Source organism: Notamacropus eugenii, chromosome X, assembly GCF_028372415.1.
Source record: "Notamacropus eugenii isolate mMacEug1 chromosome X, mMacEug1.pri_v2, whole genome shotgun sequence".
NCBI classification, from domain to species: Eukaryota; Metazoa; Chordata; class Mammalia; order Diprotodontia; family Macropodidae; genus Notamacropus; species Notamacropus eugenii.
Window position 1 is genome coordinate 94768678 of NC_092879.1, and position 20034 is coordinate 94788711.

At 45.0% G+C, this 20034-nt stretch overlaps 1 protein-coding gene across 1 annotated transcript; it reads left to right on the forward strand.

Annotated features, from left to right (window-relative positions):
- Positions 1–8333: 8333 nt before the first annotated feature.
- Positions 8334–10834, forward strand: LOC140516389 (uncharacterized). The gene is made up of 2 exons (XM_072627330.1): positions 8334–8894; positions 10537–10834. The coding sequence occupies exons 1-2, from the start codon at positions 8334–8336 to the stop codon at positions 10600–10602; spliced, it is 627 nt and encodes a 208-aa protein (XP_072483431.1). The 3' UTR covers positions 10603–10834.
- The last annotated feature ends 9200 nt before the right edge of the window (positions 10835–20034 follow it).

Consider the following 20034-nt stretch of genomic DNA (forward strand, 5'->3'; position numbering starts at 1 on the left):
CCATGACTTGTTCCTTTTTGTCCTGGGACTCTTGAGGGTGCACACACTATGGTCATGAAGGTCTATGGCCTCAGATTGAGGCAGAATGCATAGAGGGCACTCAAAGGCAAATGCCTGCCCTTGAGATCCTCTTTGCTCTAGGGCTAGGAAATTGCAGGTGATCCCAATCAGGTCCCACGTGCTCCCTTTTCTACACTTTACCCCAAATTCACAGCAGGGGGTTGCACCCCAAGCTTTGGAAAGCCTTGACCTTTTGAATCCGAGGATCTCCTTAGCCTGCTTACACTGGACTGTCCAGTTTTCCAGACCTCTGTGTCCTTTAGAGTAATAGAAACATTTTGGATGCTGAAGACTCTGAAAGACTTGTCACTTTGTATCCTTGCACAATTCTGGGTGCACACACAATGGGCATTGAGCTCTCTAGGCCTCAGTTGCAGACACAAGGCATGGAGGAGCATCAAGTGTCAAGGCCCTTCAGGTCCTCTTTGCTCTAGGCCTAGGGAACTGTAGCTGATCACAGTCAGGTTCTTCCAGCTCCCTTTTCTACATTTTACCCTATATCCAGGGCAAGGGGCTGGCTCTAAAGCTCTGGACATTTTCCATCCTAGGATCTTGTCAGTGGTATTCAAACTGGCTCTCCAGCATTCTATGTCTCAGGTCCCTTTCAGTCACACAAATGGTTTTCTCTTATCAAGACTCTAAAAGAGTTGTCCTTTTTGTCCTTAGACTCTTGTGGGTGTATACAGTCACTATTTAGCGCCACAGGCCTCGGGTTCAGGCACAAGGGTCCTTTAGTGTAAATGACTCTAAGGCCCTCTCTTCTCTAGGCCTTCAAATGTCTAGGTGAACACACTCAGTTGCCTCAAGCTCCCTTTTCCACTTTTCAGCCTCAATTCACAGAATGGGGCAGGCTCACAAACTTTGGAAAGAGTGAACCCTTTGCATCTTAAGATCTTATATGAGATCTTACACTGAGATAACCAGCTTGCTAGGACTGTTTCCTGTATTGTCATATAATGGGTTGGGATGCTGAAGACTCAGAAACACGTGTCCCATCTTGGACTTGAAGAGTTGTGACTTCACATGCAGTGGTCATTCTGCACTGTAGACCTCAGGTTCAGGCAGATTTCATCGAGGGGCCTGTAATGCAAAACCCCTTAAGTTCCTCTTTGCTCTAAGGCCATGGAAAATGTAGGTGATCTCAGTCAGGTCCACAAGCTCCCTGTTCCAGATTTTCCCATACATTTTGCATTCACAGCAGGGGGCTGGCTCAAAATCTTGCCAAAGCCTTTACATTTTTAGTCCTAGGATATGTTTAATGATCTTTAACTTGAACATCCAGCATGCTAGGACTCAGGTTCATACAGCCACATAAACTGTTTAGATTGTGAGGACTCCAAAATCCTTGTCATTTTTGTCCTTGGACATTTGTGGGGGCACACACAGTGGTCATTCAGCCCCATAGGCCTCATTTTCAGGCAGAATGCATGGAGAGGCCTCTAGTCTCATTGCCCTGAAGGTCGTCTTTTCTCTAGGCCCACAACATTCTGGGTGATCACCCTCAGGTCCCATGAACTCTCTTTTCTACATTTTACCCTGCCTTCAAAGGAGGGGACTGGCTCAAAAAGTTTGGAAAGCATTTTCATTTTTAACCCTAGGATCCTGTAAGTGATCTTAAACTTGTTTATTTATCTTACTAGATCTCAGTTTCCTTTAGAGGCACATGAAGTTCATAGACACTAAGGCCTCTGAAGGACTGGTGAACTTAATACCTTGGACCTCTCTGGCTGATCATGCAATGATCATTGTGCTGCATAGGTCTCAGATTCAGACAGAACCCATGGAGAGGCATCGAGTGCACATGACCTTAAGGTCCTCTTTGTTCTAGGCCTAGGAAACTGTAGGTGATCCCAGTCAGATCCCTTCAACTCCCTTTTCTACATTTTAGTCTACCTTCACAGCAGGGGGGTAGCTCATAAGCTTTAGAAAGCATGGACCTTTTTAGTCCTAGGATCTCGTTAGTGATATTACACAGGGCTCTCCAGCTTTCCAGGACTCTGTTTCCTTTCAAATCAAAGAAAGATTTTGGATTCTGAAGAGTCTTCAAGACATGCCATTTTTATCCTTGCATGCCTGTGGGTGCCTATACAATGGTCATTGAATGCTCTAGGCCTCAATTTCAGGCACCATGCATGGAGAGGCCTCAGGTGCAAATGCACATAAAGTCCTCTTTGCTCTAGGTCTAGAAAACTGTAAGTTATCACAGTCCTGTCCTTCAAGCTTCCTTTTCTAGGTTTTACCCTAAGTTCACAGCAGGGGGCTTTCTCAGAAGCTTGGTATCGCCTTGAAAGTTTTAATCCAAGGATCCTCTTAGTGATTTTCAACTTCACTATACAGCATTCTAGGACTCAGTTTCTCTTTAGTCACATAAAGGCTTTGGCTGCTCAGGACTCTGAACAACTTGTAACCCTTTGTCCTTGGACACTTTTTCTTGCACACGTTGGAAATTCAGCTCCAAGCCCTCAGGTTCAGGCAGGATTCTCTTTTCTCTATGCCTACAAACCTCTAGGTGATCATAGTCTGGTCCCTCCAGCTACATTTTCTGCATTTTACCCTCAATTCACAGCATTGGGCTGGCGCGCAAGGTTTGGAAAGCATGGACACTTTTGATCTCAGGGTCGTTTGGGGGATTTTACATTGGGTACCCAGTTTGGCAAGACTGTTTCCATTAGAGTCACATAAAGTGGATGCTGTAGACTCAGAAAGACTTGTGCCAGTTTTTACTGGGACACATGTGGCTTCTCACACAATGGTCATTGAGCTCTGTAGGCCTTAGTTTCAGGCAGAATTCATGGACAGGCCTACAGTGCAAATGCCCTTTATGTCTTTCTTCCTCTAGGCCTAGGAAATTTTAGGTGATCATAGTCTGCTTCCTCAAGCTCCCATTACCCCATTTTTCACCAAACTCACAGCAGGGGGCTGGCTGAGAAGCTCTGGACTGCCTTGATGTTCTTAATCCTAATATCACATTAATAATCTTACACACTGGGCTATCCGGCTTTCCAGGACTCGGTTCCTTTAGGGTCAAGGAAAGGTTTTGGAACCTGAAAACTCTAAAAGACTTGTCACTCTTTATCCTCAGATACTTGTGGGAATACAAAGAATGGTCATTGACCTGTCTAGGCCTCTGCATCAGGCAGGACCAAAAATCTATGGTGCATCAAAACTGCTCAGTGCTGATGGAGGCACATTGATCAATGATAAGGACATGATCCTAGAGAGATGGGCTGAATGCTTCCATAGTGTTCTCAACAGACCATCATCAGTCAGTGCTGAGGCCATTGACCCTTTCCCTGAGGTTGAAGTCAATCCCTCCTTAGCTGAACTTCCAACTGAAGAAGAGGTTTGAAGGGTCATTAGGCTCCTTTCATGTGGCAAAGCACCTGATGATCTGTTCCAGCTGAGATTCACAAGGTAGGGGGACCATTGCTCCTACAAAAGCTGACTGAAGTTTCCAGGTTATATGGCAAGAGGAGGTTTGCCCCCAGGAGTTCAAGGATGCCTCCACCGTCCATCTCTGTAAGGGTAAAGGGAATAGGTTGTCCTGTGACGGTCACAGGGGGATCTCTCTCTTAATCACTGCTGGCAAAATTCTTGCTAGGGTTGTTCTTAATAGCTGATCCTTCACCTGGAAGATGGTGAGCTACCTGAGAGCCAGTGTGGCTTCAGAAAGGGCCGAGGAACAGTCGATATGGTGTTTGCTGCCCAACAACTCCAGGAGAAATGTCAGGAGCACAACAGAGGTCTGTACACAACATTTGTAGATCTCACCAAGGCCTTTCACACTGTTAGTCGTGAGGACTTATGGAAAATTATGTCAAAATTTGGTTGCCAGGAGAAGTTCACCAATATTGTGCGTCAATTTCATGATGGAGTGTCTGCCTGGATTCTGGATAATGGACAAAGCTCTCGTGCCTTCCCAGTCACCAGTGGAGTGAAACAGGGCTCTGTGCTTGCTCCCATGCTTTTGAGCATGATGTTTTCATCCTTGTTGACAAATGCTTTCAAGGAGGATGAACATGGCATCAAGGTCAACTACCGTACTGATGGTAAATTCTTCAGTTTGAAAAGGTTACAAGCCAAGACCAAAGTGGAGGGAGTGTTGGTGCATGATCTTCTGTTTGCAGATGACTGTGCACTCAATGCAGCCTCTGAAGCTGAGATGCAGCAAAGTATGGATCAATTCTCTGCTGCCTGTGCTCATTTTGGCCTAATAATTAACACCAAGAAAACACAGGTGCTCCATCAACCACCACCACACCATCCATGCGTGGAACCATCAGTTACCACAAATGGAGAAGTTTTGAATGCTGTGGATAAGTTCACTTACCTTGGTGATGAACTTTCCAGGGATGTACACATTGACAATAAGGTTGATATGCACATTGCCAGAGCTAGCTCAGTGTTTGGGAGGCTCTGAAGAAAAGTATGGGAGAGAAGAGGTATTAGACGGACTACCAAACAGAAGGTCTACAGAGCCGTTGTGCTGACTTCATTTTTGTATGCCTGTGAAACATGGACAGTCTGCCAGCACCATGCCAGGAAACTGAATCACTTCCATTTGAACTGTCTTAGGAAGATTCTGAGGATCACCTGGCAGGATAAGGTATCAGACACTGAAGTCCTTGCTTGAGCTGAACTGTCAAGCATTCAAACTATGCTTTGGAGAGCGCAGCTCGGATGGGCTGGCCACGTTGTTCAAATGCCAAATGTACGGTTGCCAAAAACACTATTTTATGGAGAACTCACATGGGGCAGGCAATCACACGGTGGCCAGAAGAAACAATACAAGGACATTCTCAAGGTCTCTCTCAAGAACTTTGTATTTGACTGTGCAACATGGGAGGCACTGGCACAGGACTGCTCAGCATGGCGTGCCCACATCGGAAAAGGAGACAGCACAAAGTAAACGCAAGATGCTCAGATTTGGGATATCCACCCCAAATATTCACACGTACTATCTGTGCCCAGCTGGTGGTAGAGCATTCCCAGCTCATATGGGTCTGATCAGCCACAGTCAGACACACTGAAATTTCACTTTACCATGGTGATGTCATTTTGTTCCTCTTGAAAGATGAAGGACAACAAGCATCAGGCAGAATGCATTGAGGGGCCTCAAGTGCAAATACCCTTATGGTCCTCTTTGCTCTAGGCCTAGGGAACTGTAGCTGATCACAATCAGGTTCTTCCAGCTCCCTTTTTTACACTATATTCACAGCAGGGGGCTGGCTCCAAAGCTTTGGAAAGCCTTGACATTTTGAATCTCAGAATCTTGTTAGTGATGTTGAATTGGGCTACCTAGCATTCTGCATCTCAGTTTCCTTTCAGTCCCATAAACAGTTTGGATTCTAAAGACTCTAACAGATGTGTCACTTTTTGTCCTTGGACGATTGTGGGGGCACACACAATCACCATTCGGCTCCATTGACCTCAAGTTCAGGCATTAGGCATGGAGGGCAGTCACATGCCAACGCACTTCCTGTCCTGTGCTCTACTCCTAGGAAACTGTACGTGATCCTAGTCAGCTCCCTCAAGCTTCCTTTTCTACATTTGACTGGACATTCACAGCAAGGGTCTGCCTCACACCCTTTGGACAGGCTTGATATTTTTAATCATAGCATATCGTTAGTGATCTTATACTGGGTTATGCAGTTTTCCAGAACTCTGTTTCCTTTAAAGTCATAGAAATGTCTAAGATTCTGAACATTCTAACAGATATGACACTTTCCGTCCTTGGGAGGATTGTTAGTGCACAAACAATGGCCATTCAGCTCCACTGACCTCAGATTCAGGCATTAGGCATGGAGGCCCCTGAAGTGCAAATATCCTTAAGATCCTCTTTGCTCTAGGCCTAGGAATCTGTAGGTGATCCCAGTCAGCACCCTCAAGCTCAATTTTCTACATGGGACCCTGAATTCAAAGCAGGGGGCGGGCTCCAAAGCTTTGGAAATTTCAATGTCACTCTGTGTGCAATAGAAGAAATTGTCATAGACTGTGTGGCTGCTTTTGTTGCTATTCAGTCATATATCAGTTGTCTCCAATGCTTCAGGATGCCATTTGGGATTTTCTCTGGGTGCTGTCCACCTCTCTTTCTTCTCTCCTCATATAAATGCTTTGAAGCCTTCTCTAGGACCATTGGAAAGGACTCACAGGGAAATGCTGAGAGACAGAGCTGGACATACATATAGGTGTCTAGATGTCCCTATCCACAGGGGTCTACCTTTCCTCCCCAGACCAAATCAAGTAGATTCCCAGGCTAGGAGAAAGGAAGTAATTGAAACATCCCTGTCTCCTGCAAGAGACCCTACCCACTGCCCTTTCTGGCTGGCAAGATGTTCAGTAGCTTAGTGCTTTCTCAGCGTATCTTATTCTTGTCAGTGGGGAGGAGTGAGCAGAGCTAGGGCTAATATGGTCTTAGGCTACATGAAGAGAAAGATGAGCCCAACTTGTCCAGAAACAAATGACAGAGAACTGGAAGAGAAAAGGAACACCCGGGATGCCAGAGTGAAGACACACAAAAAAAAACGAGACAGGCTAGAACACTAGGCTAACCCTAAGGTGGGGATGGGGGGATTAGATCAGTGGGAAGGGGGGTGCTTCATCTTCCAAAGATCTAGGCTGAAGTAGGGAACCTGGAGGCCCCAGGGGGCCTTCTGGGTCCTCAAGTGTGGCAGCCTTTGGACTGAATCCAAACTTCAGAGAACAGATCCCCTGAGTCAAAGGATTTGTTCTGTACAGCTTGAAGTCGTGGTCAAAAGGCCCCACTTGAGGAGCTGGGGGGCCCTTGAGGCCTTGGGGCCACAGGTCCCTCAGCCAGGACCGGGTTTTAATGGGCTGCAAGCTCCATATGAACCTACTGTGTGACACAGCAGCCAAGGAAGAGAATTTGGTCTTGGGGTGTGCAGAAAGCTTTCTCCTCCAAGAAGCAGTAGGTCATAGGACTGTTGTCCTTTGTCTGGCTCAGATTCAGCTGTGGGGAGCAACCACACGTTAAGAAGGACCCATGGGGATAGGCCTTGAGTGTGAGCTCTGTTGCCACAGGTTGAAGAAACAGAATGTTAGCCTAGAGAAAAGAAAAGTTGGAAGAGGTGGGAGAAATGGCAGCACGCACTTAAGCATTTGTGGAAGAGGCTTGTGACTTATGTTTGGCCCTGAGAAGGTGGAAGAGGACACTTCCCAACACTTCAAGGTATCCTGGATTACATGTCACCTGCCTAGAGGTCTGGAAGCAACCAAGACAGAGCAGTGAAATGATGTCCCAAGACAGTCATCTCTTGAAGAAAGTGTAGATGTTTAGCGTGGCCAAGAGAGGGCTGAAGGCAGGAATTCCCAATCCGGGGTGCCCTTAAGGCAGGGACTCAAGAAGCTTGTTCAATGGCCAGGGGGAATATTCTCCTCCATCAGTATGGTATCCTCCTGAAATGAATGAAATCTATGATTTTCTTTATTATGTGCATATGTATGATACTCTCACACTTCTGTTCATGTGGAATAGGGAGGTAAGGTTTACTAAAAGGGGTACTTATATGAAGGGGTGGCAGAACCCTCCCCCCCCCAAATTGTGACACTCTAGGAATAGGTGACATGATGAATCCTTTGGGCTTCAGCATAAATTAATTTATCCCCTCCTCTCCCACTGATTTCGATGGGGGAATTCTTCCATGCTTTAAAGAATGAATGGACCCTAGGGGCAGAGTTGGAGAGAACCTCCAGAAGTCATCCAGTTCCATTCCCACATTTTAGAGAGGAGGGCAGTGCCCAGAGAGAGTGTGACCTGTCCTAGATCACAGGGATCCAAGTGTGAAAGTCTCTGTGAGTTCCAGTGCAGTGCAGCCCACTTGGCGATACACTGGGTGATTTGTGGCTCAACTGGTCTTTTCTCTTGGTTTGCTTTCAGTCCAGTCCAGCTGTCATTTGGGGCAAAGCTACTGGAGTGATTTGCCATTTCCTTCCCCAGCTCGTTTTGCAGATGGGGAAAGAGAGGCCAACAGGTTCCCAGAGCTAGTCAGAGTCTGAGGTTGCATGCGAAGTCAGGTCTTGCTGCCTCCAGACCTGACATGCCACTGTACCCACTGGGGCACCCAGCTGCCCTAAGGAAGCCACCCTGCTGGTGTTGTGTGTGCATTTGGTGCAGGCCCGTCCAAGCCATGTGAGCTGGGCCTGGAAGGAGCGGTTTCAGGTGGGCTAGGCCACGAGCATGGCACTGGTCCCCATCTCTGGCTTGGCACCGCCCCGGCCTGGCGGCCGTGGACGTGGAAGAGTGCGGGCCAGGTATGGCTGGCCAGGGTTCCAGCCCGGGGGGCGGGGTCGCGCTCGAGGCCTACGTCCCTCCAGGACGCCCAAGAACCTGCTTTGTGACCTCATCAGGGGGCACGAAGGGCAGACGGCCGCGCAGACTGAGCCAGGGAGAAGCCGCGGGCAGGCTCGTCGTGCGCAGAGGCAGGGCGCCTTCCTCCTGTCCGCTGCCAGGCGCGAGGCTGGCCGGCCCCTGCCTCGCCATCTCCCTCCCTTTGTGTCCTTCCTCAGTCCCCTCCCGACAGACACTCTCTCCCTCGGGGCCTCCTTCTTGCTTCCCTCACCCTCCCGCCCGCAGCCGTGCCCTGTTCGCTGCCGCGCTGCCCACCATGGCCCTCCTGGTCTTCGTCGCCCTCGTCGCCCCTGCTGTCCTCGTCACCTGCCCACCTGTCCTCACCTGCCCACCTCTCACCTGGCGCACCTGTGCCTGTCTCCCGACTACGCCTGTGAACTTGGGGCCCGCTTTCCTCCTGCTCTTCGCTGCCATCTTGGTCAGCGTCTCTGCCCTGCTGTGGGTGACGGACTGCAGGGGGTTTAAGGTAAACCGTTGAGCCACAGCTTAGAGAAACAGGCAGACAGAGGCAGAGAGAGAGAGAGAGAGGAAAGGGGAGGAGGAGGAGGAGGAGGAGGAGGAGGAGGAGGCGGGGCAGGAGAGGAGAGACACCCCATTGGAGAGAGAGAGTGTCACTGCCCCTCCCCCTTCCTCTGCCCTTGCCAGGAACCCCTTCCACCCTCAGCCCCTTGCCCACTTCTGCCTCCCCTCACCCCTTCACTCCTCACTCCAAAAAGGGAGACCAAGTTCCTTGGAAGTGGTGAGCCAACCTAGGGAGACCCTCTCCTTCCCTCTTCCCTCCCCCCACAGGGAGCCCAAAATACAGGTAGCCACCAAAGCAGCTACCTGGAGGCAGCTCCTGAGGCCTCTGTTGGGGGCCCTCTCCCACTCCTTATCACTCCAGCTCTGGCCTCCACTGCTTCTCTTGGATTCTCCTGCCTTCCTCTCTCTTTCTCCCCCTCTCCTGTGAGTATGCCTTAAGCTGCCCACTAGCACCTGTTCTCTGTGGGCACCACTGAGGACTTCTCCAGGTAGCTCAGGCCCAGCCTCAACAACGCTGAAATGTATTCTTGGAACCTGGGTACTTGAGGGGGAGCAGGTGGAGGGGGAGCGGGAGGGGAAGGTTCTGCTGTGGAAAACAGACTTGGCATTGCCTGCTCCCAGCAAGCTCCAGTAATCAAAGCCTAGAAATGATAGGAGGTAAGGGCAGCTGTACCTTGACCTGGAAAAGGCACTTTTCTATGAAGAATGCATTTCTTTTTGAAAATCAAGCCACTGGTCTTAGTTCATAGGCAGGGTGGCCTTCCCTTGGGCAAAGTCTGTTCACATATGTTGACTTTTAGGTCAACTAAGTGTTCTTGCAACTTCTAGTTCATTTGGCTCCATCCTGCAACCATGCCCAAGGAGAGTTTTGAGCAGTTAGACAAGGAGAGGAGGGAAACCCTCCTGGCAGGCTGGGCTGCTTTAGCATGGCTTCCTGGACCTAGTAGATGTTCATGTTGTCCTCACTGCTGCTGAGACCACTATGGCATGTAGAGCATCAAGAATGCTTCCTCTGGTCAGGAAAGGTGTTTCCATGCAAATTCTGGTGCTGATGAGTTTGAGAATGGGCCAGTAATTGTTCCTCACTGAAAGAGCCTTTGCTGTGTCCTTCAGGGAGATGGGGACTGTGTGGGCATGAGTCTCAGGGGTTGTAAGTCAGTGGAGAGAAATCAGTTCTTAAATGGGGGCTAGTGCAGGCACTCCACATGTACCTTACATCCCTGTGGCTCAGAACCTGGGCACATTGACCTTGATCTGGTTGGTCAGCCTGATCCTGGCTCTTGAATTCTTCCAGTGCTGAGGCTGGGGAGACATCCTGTGAGTTCCTGAGCCTTGTTTTCCCAGCCCAATTTAGAGAAAGAACCCCCAGCGCCTAGCTGGGTACCATGCGCAGCCTAAGTGTTTCATCAGTGTTTACCAAGGGCCTCAGACTCAGAAGGTCCAATCAAACTATGTTCTAACTCTTATCTTTGGAAGAGGTTAGAAGTGAGGTGGAGGGAACAGGGACAGGTTCCACCTCATCTAACTACTGATCAGGAATTTCACAACTCCACTAAGCACAGATGCATAATTTATTTCCTTTCCAGATACAGAGCAATGAAACAACATCAGATGATCCCGATCTTGCTTCAAAAGGCAGTATTGAAAATTGATTTTATGTGCGCAACCTCACCAAAGATATCCTGAATGATTTTCCCCCTTTAGTTGCCATGTTAAAGAATTCTCTTAAACCTCAGGGTGATAGAATATAAGCTTGCTGAGTTGCACGAATTTCTGGTTGCACAGGGCCTAAGTGGAGAATTAGAATTCCAGAAGATTTGTGACAGAGGTCCGGATTGTAATATTCAAATGAACCAGGAATAAAATAATTGAAGAAACTCAAAACTGTTTATTTGTTTGTTGTTGTCGGAATCAACATGAGGCAGCTTGGTAGCTCAGTGGCTGCAAGACTGGACCTGGAGTGACACAGGACCCAGGTTCAAATCCAGCCTTACACACTTGCTAGATATGGGACCCTCGTTCAATCATTTAACCTTGGTCTGCCTCAATTTTCTCACTTGTCAAATGGGTATAGTGGCACCCACCTCTCATGGTTGTTGAAAGGATCAAGTGCAATAATATTGGTAGTATGCTATGTAAATGCTAGCTATCATTTTTTTATTCCTGATGAAAGTATCCTTTGAACCTTAAGCTATAGTAACTCTAACCTCAGTGACCATCTGCTGGTGGATTTTAATAAATTCATGTTTATTCATTGATAATGGACTTGGTGGCATCAGAAAGGAAGAAGTTTAAGCAGATGATCTACATGTTGAAAAAGTGATCCGAATTGTGATATCACTTAGATGGTATAAATGTTCCCTATCCTTTCCCTCCCTTTCCCACACCATGGGGTAGTCCTAATAAGAAGCTATGATAACAGGAATGGAAAGGTATGCCTGGGATCCATAAGTGCTTTTTTTAAATCCTGAATAGCATTCCCACATTCCAGTGGTATTAAAACACACTGAAATAAATGAATGGAAAGAAGCATTTATGAAGTACTTACCATATAGTAGGCCCTGTGTTAATCACAGGGAATACAAAAGCAGGCGAGGCAATCCCTTGAGGAGTTTCCATTCTCATGGGGGAGAAACAATATAATGGGAATGGTGGTCAGGGAAGGCATTGTCAGATAGGAAGAAATAATGGTCATTTGGTGAAATATCACTCAAGTCAAATCCCATTACAACAGAAACCTATTCAAGCTCTTGCTGATGCCTTATTATTTAGAGTAATATTTGATTCAGAAGAATTGCAATATACAAACAAGGACTGAATCCTTTGGGTTTTGTTTTAGCAATGTTTGATTATAATACACTTAGCACTTTAAGATTTATGAGGTCAGGGGCAGAGCTAAGATGGCAGAGTAGAAAGACATAGATACAGAGGCTATTCCTATATAGCCCATAAAAAAACTGTAGAGAGAGACTCTCAACAAATTGTGGAGCAGCAGAAGTGGAGAACAACAGAGTGGAGGAGATTTCCAGCCCAGGGTGACCTGAGAGGCCCATGGGAAACATCTGTTGCACCAGATGCAGAGTGGAGCCCAGCCCAGCCTTGGCCGTGACACGACTCCCGAACAGCCCTTGGGGGTGGAATCTCCAGTCGTGGAATCCGAAGTCCCAGCAGCAGCAGTTCCAAGATCTCTCAACCCACAGGTGCCAAAGATCATTGACGGGGGTTTTTTCAGCTGGCCAGGAAGGGAGAAGGGCCTTCCCATAGCTCCAGCAGCAGGCAGCGGCCACAGAGGCTGCACAGCAGCCCGTACAGACCGCTCCATTGTTGGACCGAAAAAACCCCTGGGGGCACTGAAGAGCTGAGTCTTACCTCAGCCCTGAGTAGAGGCCCTGAGGCAGCTGGTCTTTGTCTCGCACTGAATGGCAGCCCTGCCCATCCAGCTTATCTGAAAATCAGCCTCTAGTGCTGACTTGGCAGAACTGGAGGCCAGGAGGCTGTGGAGAGGTAACTGCTAAGATTCTGGGCACAAAAGTCCCTTTCTGCTTCCAGACCGGTACATGTTTGATTGTGCCACCTTGGAGGAACTGAGATCTTACAGATTCCCAGAGTATACCCTACTCTTGACAAAGGACCCAAAAGTCATGTCACTGGTTGGGAAAAGTGCCCAAGAAAGGGAAAAAAAGTAAGACTATAGAAGGTTACTTTCTTGGTGAACAGATATCTTCTCCCATCCTTTCTGATAAGGAAAAACAATGCTTACCATCAGGGAAAGACACAGAAGTCAAGACTTCTGTATCCCAAACATCCAAAATAACTATTTAATGGGTTCAGGCCATGGAAGAGCTCAAAAAGAATTTTGAAAATCAAGTAAGAGAGGTGGAGGAAAAAGTGGGAAGAGAAATGAGAGAGATGCAAGGAAAGCATGAAAAGCAGGTCAATACCTTGCTAAAGGAGACCCCAATTAATGCTGAAGAAAATAGCACCTTGAAAAATAGGCTAACTCAATTGGCAAAAGAGGTTCAAAAACCAATGAGGAGAAGAATGCTTTAAAAAGCAGAATTAGCCATATGGAAAAGGAGGTTCAAAAGCTCACTGAAGAAAATAGTTCTTTCAAAATTAGAATGGAACAGATGGAGACTAATGACTTTACAAGAAACCAAGAAATCACAAAACAAAACCAAAAGAATGAAAAAATGGAAGATAATGTGAAATGTCTCATTGGAAAAACAACTGACCTGGAGAATAGATCCAGGAGAGACAATTTAAAAATTATGGGCCTACCTGAAAGCCATGATCAAAAAAAGAGCTGAGACATCATCATTCATGAAATTATCAAGGAAAACTGCCCTGATATTCTAGAACCAGGGAGCAAAATAAATATTGAAAGAATCCACCTATCACCTCCTGAAAGAGATCCTAAAAGAGAAACTCCTGGGAACATTGTGTCCAAATTCCAGAGTTCCCTGGTCAAGGAGAAAATATTGCAAGCAGCTAGAAAGAAACAATTCAAGTATTGTGAAAATACAATCAGGATAACACAAGATCTAGCAGCTTCTACATTAAGGGATCGAAGGGCATGGAATATGATATTCCAGAAGTCAAAGGAACTAGGACTGAAACCAAGAATCACCTACCCAGCAAAACTGAATATAATACTTCAGGGGAAAAATTGGTCTTTCAATGAAATCAAGGGCTTTCAAGCATTTTTGATGAAAAGACTAAAACTGAAAAGAAAATTTGACTTTCAAACACAAGAATGAAGAGAACCATGAAAAGGTGAACAGCAAAGAGAAGTCATAAGGGACTTATTAAAGTTGAACTATTTACATTCCTAGATGGAAAGACAATATTTGTAATTCTTGAAATTTTTTTCGGCATATGGGTAGTTGGTGGGATTACACACACACACACACACACATACACACACACACACACACATACACACACAGAGCACAGGGTGAATTGAATAGGATGGGATCATGTCTTTAAATAATGAAATTAAGCAGTGAGAGAGAAATATATTGGTAGGAGAAAGGGAGAAATGGAATGGGGCAAATTATCTCTCATAAAAGAGGCAAGTAAGACTTTTCAGTGGAGGGAAAAAGGGGGGAGGTGAGAGAAAAAACATGAAGCTTACTCTCATCACATTCGAGTAAAGGAAGGAATAAAATGCACACTCATTTTGGTATGAAAATCTATCTTACAATACAGGAAAGTGGGGGAGAAAGGGATAAGCAGGGTGGGGGGGATAATGCAAGGGAGGGCAATGGGAGGAGGGAGCACTCTTGGGGAGGCATAGGATCAAAAGATAGAATAGAAGAAGCAGGGGGCAGGATAGGATGGAGGGTAATATAGTTGGTCTTACACAACACGACTATTATGGAAGTCATTTGCAAAATTACACAGATATGGCCTATATTGAATTGCTTGCCTTCCCAAAGGGAATGAGTCAGGAGGGAGGGATGAAGAGAAGTTGGAACTCAAAAGTTTTAGGAACAACTGTTGAGTATTGTTCTTGCAACTAGGAAATAAGAAATATAGGTAATGGGGTAGAGAAATTTATCTTGCCCTACAAGACAAAAGAGAAGATGGGGATAAGGGAAGGGAGGGATGTTAGAAGGGAGGACAGATTGGTGATAGGGGCAATTAGAATGCTTGGCGTTTAGGGGTGGGGGGAGGGGAGAACTGGGGAGGAAATTTGGAATCCAAAATTTTGTGGAAATGAATGTTGAAAACTTAAATAAATAAATTTAAATAAAAATCAAGATTTATGAGGTTATTTGATCATAACCACCCAGAGGTAGGCAGTACAGATATTACTCCATATTATAGATCTGAAAACAGGCTCAGCTTGTGACCTGTTCCTGGTTATATGGTTAATAAATGTCAGCTCAGCTTTGAACCCAAGTCTCCTGTCTTCAAGTATGATGTTCACCATGCTGGCTCTGTGATAACAGAACCATATACACTAAAAAAATCCATGAAATGTTAAGCGCAGGTTAATTCTTTTTCTAAATGCTATTTTGCTTTTTCCAATTACTTGTAAAGATAGTTTTCAGCATTTATTTTTATAGGACTTTGAGTTCGACTTTTTTCCCTACTTTCCTTCCCTCTTCCCTCCCAAAGATGGCAAGCAATCTGATACAGGTTATATATGGGCAATCATGGAAATGCTTCCATCTTAGTCATGTTGTGGAAGAAGAAACAGAACAAAAAGGAAAAGCCGAAAAAAGTGAAAATAATATGCTTCAGTCTGCATTCAGACTCCATGGTTCTTTTTTTCTGAATGTGGATAGCATTAGCTAAGTCTGAAATTCACCAACTCATCATTTCTTACAGAATAATTGTATTTCATTGTCGTCATATACCGCAGCTTGTTTAGTCATTCACCAATCAATAGGCATCTCTTCATTTTCCAATTCTTGGCCAGCACAAAAAGAGCTGCTATATATATTTTTGTACATGTGGGTCCTTTTCCCTTTTGTATGATCTCTTTGGGATACAAACCTAGTAGTGTTATTGCTGGATCAAGGGGTATGCACAGTTTGCCCTTTGGATGTAGTTCCAAATTGGTCTCTAGAATGGGTGGATCAGTTCACAGCTCCACACCAATGCATTAGTGTCCCAATTTTCCCACAACCCCTCTAACATCATTTTTCTTTTTTCTTATATTAGCCAATCTTATAGGTGTGAAATGGTACTTCAGAGGTGTTTTAATTGGCATTTCTCTAATCAATAGTGATGTAGAGCATTTTTTCACATGACTATAGATAGCTTTGATTTCTTCATCTGAAAACTGCCTGTTCATATCCTTTGACCATTTATCAATTGTCAACTTGTATTCTTAAACATTTGACTCAGTTATCTCTGTATTTGAAAAATGAGGCCTTCATCAGAGACCCTGGTGGCAAAAATTGTTTCCCATCTTTCTTCTTTCCTTCTTGGTTGCATTAGTTTTGTTTGTGCAAAACCTTTTTAATTTAGTGTAATCAAAATCCATTTTACATTTCATAATATTCTCTATCTGCTTTGATCATAAATTCTTCCCTTTTCCACAGACCTGACAGACATGCTACTCTTTGCTCTCCTGATTTGCTTATGGTATCAACCTTTATGTCTCAGTCATGTAACCATTTTGACTTTATCTTGGTACATGTAAACACAGGTTAATTTCTCCGGTTGGCATTTGCTCCCGAGAACCTTTTTCCCATGTGGAAGTAAGCCTGGGTTCTTGAAGGCTGTAAGGAAAGCAAGCTATAATAGGTCTTATCCAAAGCTGAAATATTTCAAGCATTGGCCTTGCACAATAGACTCTTCCCTTAAGCCCTACACCAGTATGGGGAGACTCATCACTAAAAGACCACAAGGTTGTGAAGTTTTTGGTCACAGCAGTTTCTGAAATGTAGAAAGTCTGGGAACTCAGTTGATGGAAGGAGTATCCGGGTTCAGGCAGAGTCCAGTGAGGGCCCTTGAGTGTGATGCTTCTAACGCCTTGTTAGCTCTAGGCCCAGGAACCTGAAGGTGAACACATACAGGTCCCTGAAGCTCCCTAGGCCTCTATTTCTCCTATGGTCAGAGTAGGGGGTCTGGCTCAAAAGCTTTTGATATTGGGAGTGATCATAAACTGGCCAATCCAGGTCCCTAGGACTCAGTTTCCTTTCCAATGATATAAATGATTGGACTCTAAGGCCTCTGAAGGACTTGTCACTTTTTGTCCTTGGACACTTGTAGGTACATATGCAATATTCGTTCTATTCTGTAGGCCTCAGTTTCAGGGAGAGCCCATGGATGTGCCTCTAGTCTAAATGCCCTTAAGGTCCTATTTACTCTAGGCCTAGGAACATGCAGATGATCACATTCAGTTCTCTCAGGCTCCCTTGTCCTCATCTCTTCCCCCCCTACCCTGCCACTTACTGTCACAGGAGGGGGTCTGGCTCTAAAAAGGCCTTGATATTTTTCACCCTAGGTACTTGGGAGTTTTCTTACTCTTGTCTATCCAGCTTTCTCTCTATCTCAGTTTCTTTTAGAGGCACATGAAGTGCTTGGACTCTAAGGCCTCTGAAAGACTAGTCATGTTTATACCGTGGACCCTTCTGGATGATCACACAACGGTTATTTGGCTCACTAAGACTCAGTTTCAGGAAGTTATCTGGGAGGAAGTTTTAGTCTAAATGGTCTTAAGGACTTCTTACCTCTAGCTCTGGGAAATTGTCCTTGATCACATACAGGGCCCTGAAGCTCTCTAGGTCTCTGTTCTCCTACAGTCACAGTAGGTTGTTTGGCTCTAAAGTCATTGGGAGCTTTGATCATTTTCATCCTAGGAGCTTAGGTGTGATCTTATTCTTGTCTATCCATGTTTCTAGGACTCAGTTTTCTTTAGAGGCACATGAAGGTTTTGGATTCAGAGGACTCTGAAAGACCTGTCACTTTTTGTCCTTGGACACTTGTAGGTGCATATTCAATGGTCATTCTGTTGTCTACACCTCAGTTTCAGGCATAGTCCATAGAGGGGCCTCTGGTCTAAATGCCCATAAAGTCCTCTTTGCTCTTGGCCTAGGAACCTGTAGGTGATGAACTCATGCTCCCTGGTCCTCATTCCCCCCCACCCACCTACAGTCACAGTAGAGGGTCTGGCTCTAAAAAGGCCTTGATATTTTTCATCTTAGATTGAGAGTGATCTTACATTTGTCTATTCAGCTCTCTAGGACTCAGTTTCCTTCCAAATCTCATAATGGATGTGAACTTTAAGGTCTCTGAAGACTTATCACTTTTTGTCCTTGGACACTTGTAGGTGCACGTGCAATGTTCATTCTGTTATCTCAGCTCAGTTTCAGGCAGAGTCCATGGAGGGGCCTCTAGTCTAAATGCCCTTAAGGTCCTCTTTGCTCTAGGCCTAGGAAACTGTAGGTGATCCCATTCAGGTCCCTCAAGTTCCCTTGTCCTCTTCCCTCCCCCTGCAGTCACAGTAAGGGGTCTGCCTCTAAAAAGGCCTTGATATTTTTCATTCTGGGTGCTTGGGAGTGATCTTACACTTGTCTATCCAGCTCTCTAGGACTCAGTTTCCTTTCAAATCACATAAAGTGTTTGGGCTCTAAGGCCTCTGAAGGACTTGTCACTTTTTGTCCTTGGACACTTGTGAGTACACGTATAATGTTCATTAGACTCTCTAGGCCTCAGTTTGTGGCAGAGTCCATGGAGGGGCCTCTAGTGCTTTTCATTTTCAATACCCAAGTTCCACTTAATGACTGTCTTAGAGTGGTTATCAATAGTGACAATTTCTCTTTCCCTCCCAGTGTGATTTAGTTATTTTTTTTCCTTTGCTCATTAAAAGGGCCTTTCCCTGACTACTTCTTAAAGAGTCCTATTCACTCAATGGGCATTACCTCCCTCTAAGTGAATGCCTGAAAAGGCCAAGGTCCCCCATTGCATCCTGGGCCATCTTGACTCATCCTGATGAATATCTGGTTACTGAATCCAGATGGCTCAGGAGGAAAAGTGAGGATGCTAACTTTGCACAGCCCTCCCTCACCGAAAGCAAAGTGAAGTGCAAGTCATGTCGTCATTTCTCTGATGTCATGGTCTTCTTCGCAAACAAAGGATGAACACAGCAGCAACCTATATGTGACACAGTATGTCTTCAGTATAATAAGAGTTCAACTGCATACCTACCATTTATTACATCCCTTCCTGTACACATTAAGTTTCACTGTTAAAAAATGTCAGTCATCGCAGATGTAAATGATAAGAGGAATTGGGAATCTATTCTGTCTCTAGAATTTTTCTTCACATTTTTTGACATGACAACACTTAGAACAATTGCCAATCAAGATCCGACAGTTTCAGAGTGGGATAGCATGGACGCTGTCTATTCTTTCCCAAACTGTTTCATGGAATGCTGGTATTGTAGGATGTGAAGTGTTGACCCATGGAAAAATTGAGGTTAGCAATGTGTTCCTCTGCAGTATTTAAATATGAATTTTTGTATATATAAGAAATATATGAGGCAGTTTCCTACTAGAAAATATTTGCTTGCCCCATGTTTTCTCTTACCTCCCTCCCTGGACCAGCGTTGATCAGTTTTGTAGTGCTTTGCATGGTGACATGAGTTGTTATTTCAAACTGCATGTGCGTGTTTTTTTCAAACTGCAAATATGACTTGTGTGTTATTCCAAGCTGCACAATCCTCTGGGGCTAGATTGGGAAAATACTGCCTTGGAAGTGACTGGGAATGCAGCTTAAACAGGGTTCATGTGAGTAGCCCATATCATTTCAGTTACATTTCATCTAAGGAGTTAGAAACATCATATAAGCCTGTTTGTCCTGTAGCTTATGTTTTCATTACTTTTGACAGGATATAATATTTAGGCCAAGAGATCACTAGTTCTAAACAATACCAATTCTGAGTCAAAAGACCCTAAATTCTTGATGGTCAGTTTAGAGGGCCTACTCTTAGTAGGTCATCGATCTGAGGTATGTTGAGGATTAGCCTTTTTGGATCAGCACAAAATGTGTGCGTATTAACCTGTCAGACATATATGATTGTTTTAAGATCACTGACCACTAGGTTTGACTATAGGAAATGGATCATAGGTTTCAGAGTATCCCCCATCGATATTCATAAAGCACAGTAAGGAAACCAGCTAGGTTCCAATGTTTTTCCCCATATGCCATATATCACAAGCAAAAATAAATGTGCATATATGTGTGTACATAGCTATGTATATGTCTCTATACACATGTGTATGTATGCATATATGTAGGTATTTATGCCACACCAGGTGTGGGAAGGTGGTTAGAATTAAATGAGAAACATAGAAATCAGGGATTCAGGATTCTGCTGTTCCATCATCTCCTGGATAAAGAACCCCTCTCTTCTGCCTTTTTTTCACCCCTGTAAAATAGCAGTCATTACCAATTTCACAGTGATCATTTGAGAGATAGTCAATGCTTGGAAGTAGTATTTTCAACTTATATATGTTATATGACCAATCTCCGTCATCTCATTTAATGGTCTCCCTAGATATACATAATTTCTGAGAGAAACTTGTTTGTATCATGCCTTTAATATCCTAGTTCATTATTTC